At 59.9% G+C, this 2814-nt stretch overlaps 1 protein-coding gene across 1 annotated transcript in view; it reads right to left on the bottom strand.

The window, feature by feature from the left end:
- Positions 1–2814, bottom strand: part of PLXNA2 (plexin A2) — a 235023-nt gene that overhangs the window by 63737 nt on the left and 168472 nt on the right. The window contains exon 13 of the mRNA XM_010836877.1: positions 1359–1559. Coding sequence (XP_010835179.1) covers positions 1359–1559 — 201 coding nt within the window. The remainder of the gene's footprint in view (positions 1–1358; positions 1560–2814) is intronic.

Genomic DNA, 2814 nt, shown 5'->3' on the forward strand with positions numbered 1-2814 from the left:
AGCCTCCAGCCTCCAGCACCTTGCCTCTTCTAGCCTGGCTCAGACGCACTTCCCCTCTTCTCTGCCCTCCCTCCCAGCCCACTCCGTGCTCCCCGTCCCCTGGTGTTTGGTCTTGAACCCGGCACTTCCTGGGATCTGCACTAGATTTCCCCCCATGGAAATCTCTTTAGGAAGCCCACTCACCGCTCTGGACACCCCGCAAAGCCCTGACACAGCACGTGCATAACGGACGGCAGTGCCTCAGTGGTTGACTGGCCAGGCCCTGCAGGGGCCCTTTCTTTCCACGTGTGAGCTTTACTTCCATCAACAGTCCACTAGGGACAGTGCCCAGAGCTTTGCGGGCACACCTCTGAGCAGCCCAACCCCTGAAGGCTACCAAGCCGCAGTCGGGAGTGGACTTCCTCCCATGTTGATCCTGCCTGGGACCCTCAAGCCCTCAGACACATCAGACCCGCCCCTCTGGTGGCCCAGCTCCTGAGCCTCAGCGGAGACCGCCCCTGGGACTCCCTGCCGCGGGGGCTGCCCAGCCTGGCCACGCAGCTCCCGGGGCCTGTCACCGTCAGCCCGCCCCCCTCCCCAGCCCCAGCTTCCCACCGCCTTCCTCCCTTTGTCGTGCTCCAAGATGACTTTCTCATCTCCTACCTTCCCCGGGTGCTGGGTGGTCTTCCACCAATTACAAATTCTATCAAGCGCCCGTGACCCGGGAACCCGACAGCTCCCTGATAAGAGGCCCAAGATTTCTCTTTATCGCTCGCAGGCGAATTACCTTCCCTCAGCACCTCTGTCACATTCCTCCCCCCTCCATCTCCCAGCTGACCCCCCACGGGCAGAGACAGGGAGCTGGCAGATGAAAAGATCTTCGCTGGGCTAGCGGGATAATGAAACACCTCGTGGGGCTCTGTGGCGTTCAGGATCGGTTTAACCCTTGCTGCTCTTGAGGTTCACTGCGTCCTCCTCCTCCTCCCCACTCCTTCCTACCTCCCCTGGTCCCTTCCGCAGCTTTCCTCCCGCGTGGTACCCTCCCTGCATCCACTTCCCGAACTGGGGCAGGCTCTGGGGTCACGGTGACTGGCACTGAAAAAGTTTCACCAAAGGCTAAGAGGTACTCTTTCAACTCGGAGAGGGCGCAAATCTCTCAACTTAAGCCACGAGGGTCCTTGCAGCCCTCCACTCCCGCCAACACCTGCCCTGCTCTGCTGAGGAACCCTGGGTGTCTGTATACTCTCCTCTGTCTCTGTGGACAGGGGTTGCTTGTGGACGTGGAAGGTTCTAGAAGCTGGGGGGAGGCCAGGCTGAGGCCCTGGCCCAGGTGTGAGAGAAAGGCCGGCTCTGGCTGGCCTGGGCCCCGGTCCTCTTACCGAACTGTTCTGGCACTGGACACTGGAGCTGTTGAAGCGCAGGGCGGGGACCCGATGGACGGCCCCCTGGATGTTGAGGACGCATTCATAGCCCCGCTGGCCAGACTGAGGCTGGGGCAGGTTTCGGGCCTTGAGGGTGATTGGCTTCACTTCCCCGACGGGTATCAGGATCTCCTCAGTGGGGACCAGCTGGGGGCAGTCCTGGGGAGCAAGCAGAAGGCCTCTGTCTGGTCTGTCCTGGCTCATACCTCCCTACTCCCCAAGCCCGGGTGGAGGGACAGGCCCTTGATGCCGCGCCAGACCCCTCTGCATCCAGGCGGGGTGCCCCCGAGGACGCTCCTCATTGTGGAGTCGGCAGGGAATGTGAGACCTATCTCTTAGCTCCAGGGCTTTGAGATTGTCATCCCCAGCCCACGAGTCATCCTGAATCTGACGTGCATGTTACCATCGAGGAATTAAATTTTCAAGCCTCGATATGGCAGGTTGCAGAATTTTTATCTCCTGAGACACAGGCTAAATGAGGCTCTACACGTGCCTGTCCCCAGCCTGGACGCCTGCACCGCTGGCTGCCTCTTCCCACTGGCTCCAGCTCCCCTCTCGCTTGCACCGTCCGTGCCCGAGGCCATCTGTTATCGGCAGCCTCAGCTCCCAGCTCCGACTGAGCGGTCTTTTCAGGAGGTGGATCAAGCCCCCACTGTACCCTATCCGCCCCCCAACCCCGCCTCAATTATCAGTGCTCTAAATGCTTGCTCTGGCTTTTTATCTCAGTTCATTACCAGGCCCGGTGTGAAGACCATGTTGCTTTGGAAAACAAAACAGAAAAAAAAAGAAAGTCTTGGTGGGCCCGCGCTGCGGGAAGGACCATGAGAGAGCCAGGATGCGAGGGGGAGAGTGATGTCCCCCAGCTCTTCTTCCAGAGGCTGTTTCTCTGCCAGAGGTCAGACGGCCACCTCCCCACAGCTCCAGCCCCCTGCCCACTTTCTCCCTCTCTGGGAGGACATTGCCCAGTGGCCTGGGGCAGTGAGGACACGCAGCCTCCTTCACGTGCAGCCGTGTCCTGTCTCCAAGGATCAGCTGGGGCAAGTCTTGAAGGAGGTGCCTATTTCCTTGTGCCCTTGTGGTCCATGGTGGTGGTGGTTCTTTAGGGATGGTGTAGGGTTGCTCTCCTGCAGAAGGTGCTACTGGCATTTAGTGTGGGGGTGGGGGTCAGGGGGCAGGATGGTGAACTTCCTCAAGGTGTAGGACAGTTCGGTTCAGTCACTCAGTCGTGTCCGACTCTTTGCGACCCCATGGACCGCAACACGCCAGGCCTCCCTGACCATCACCAACTCCCGGAGCTTACTCAAACCCATGTCCATCGAGTCTGTGATGCCATCCAACCATCTCCGCCTCTGTTGTCCCCTTCTCCTCCCGCCTTCAATCTTTCCCAGCATCAGGGTCTTTTCCAATGAGTCGG

Source organism: Bison bison, unplaced genomic scaffold, assembly GCF_000754665.1.
Source record: "Bison bison bison isolate TAMUID 2011002044 unplaced genomic scaffold, Bison_UMD1.0 scf7180017864067, whole genome shotgun sequence".
Classification (NCBI taxonomy): Eukaryota; Metazoa; Chordata; class Mammalia; order Artiodactyla; family Bovidae; genus Bison; species Bison bison.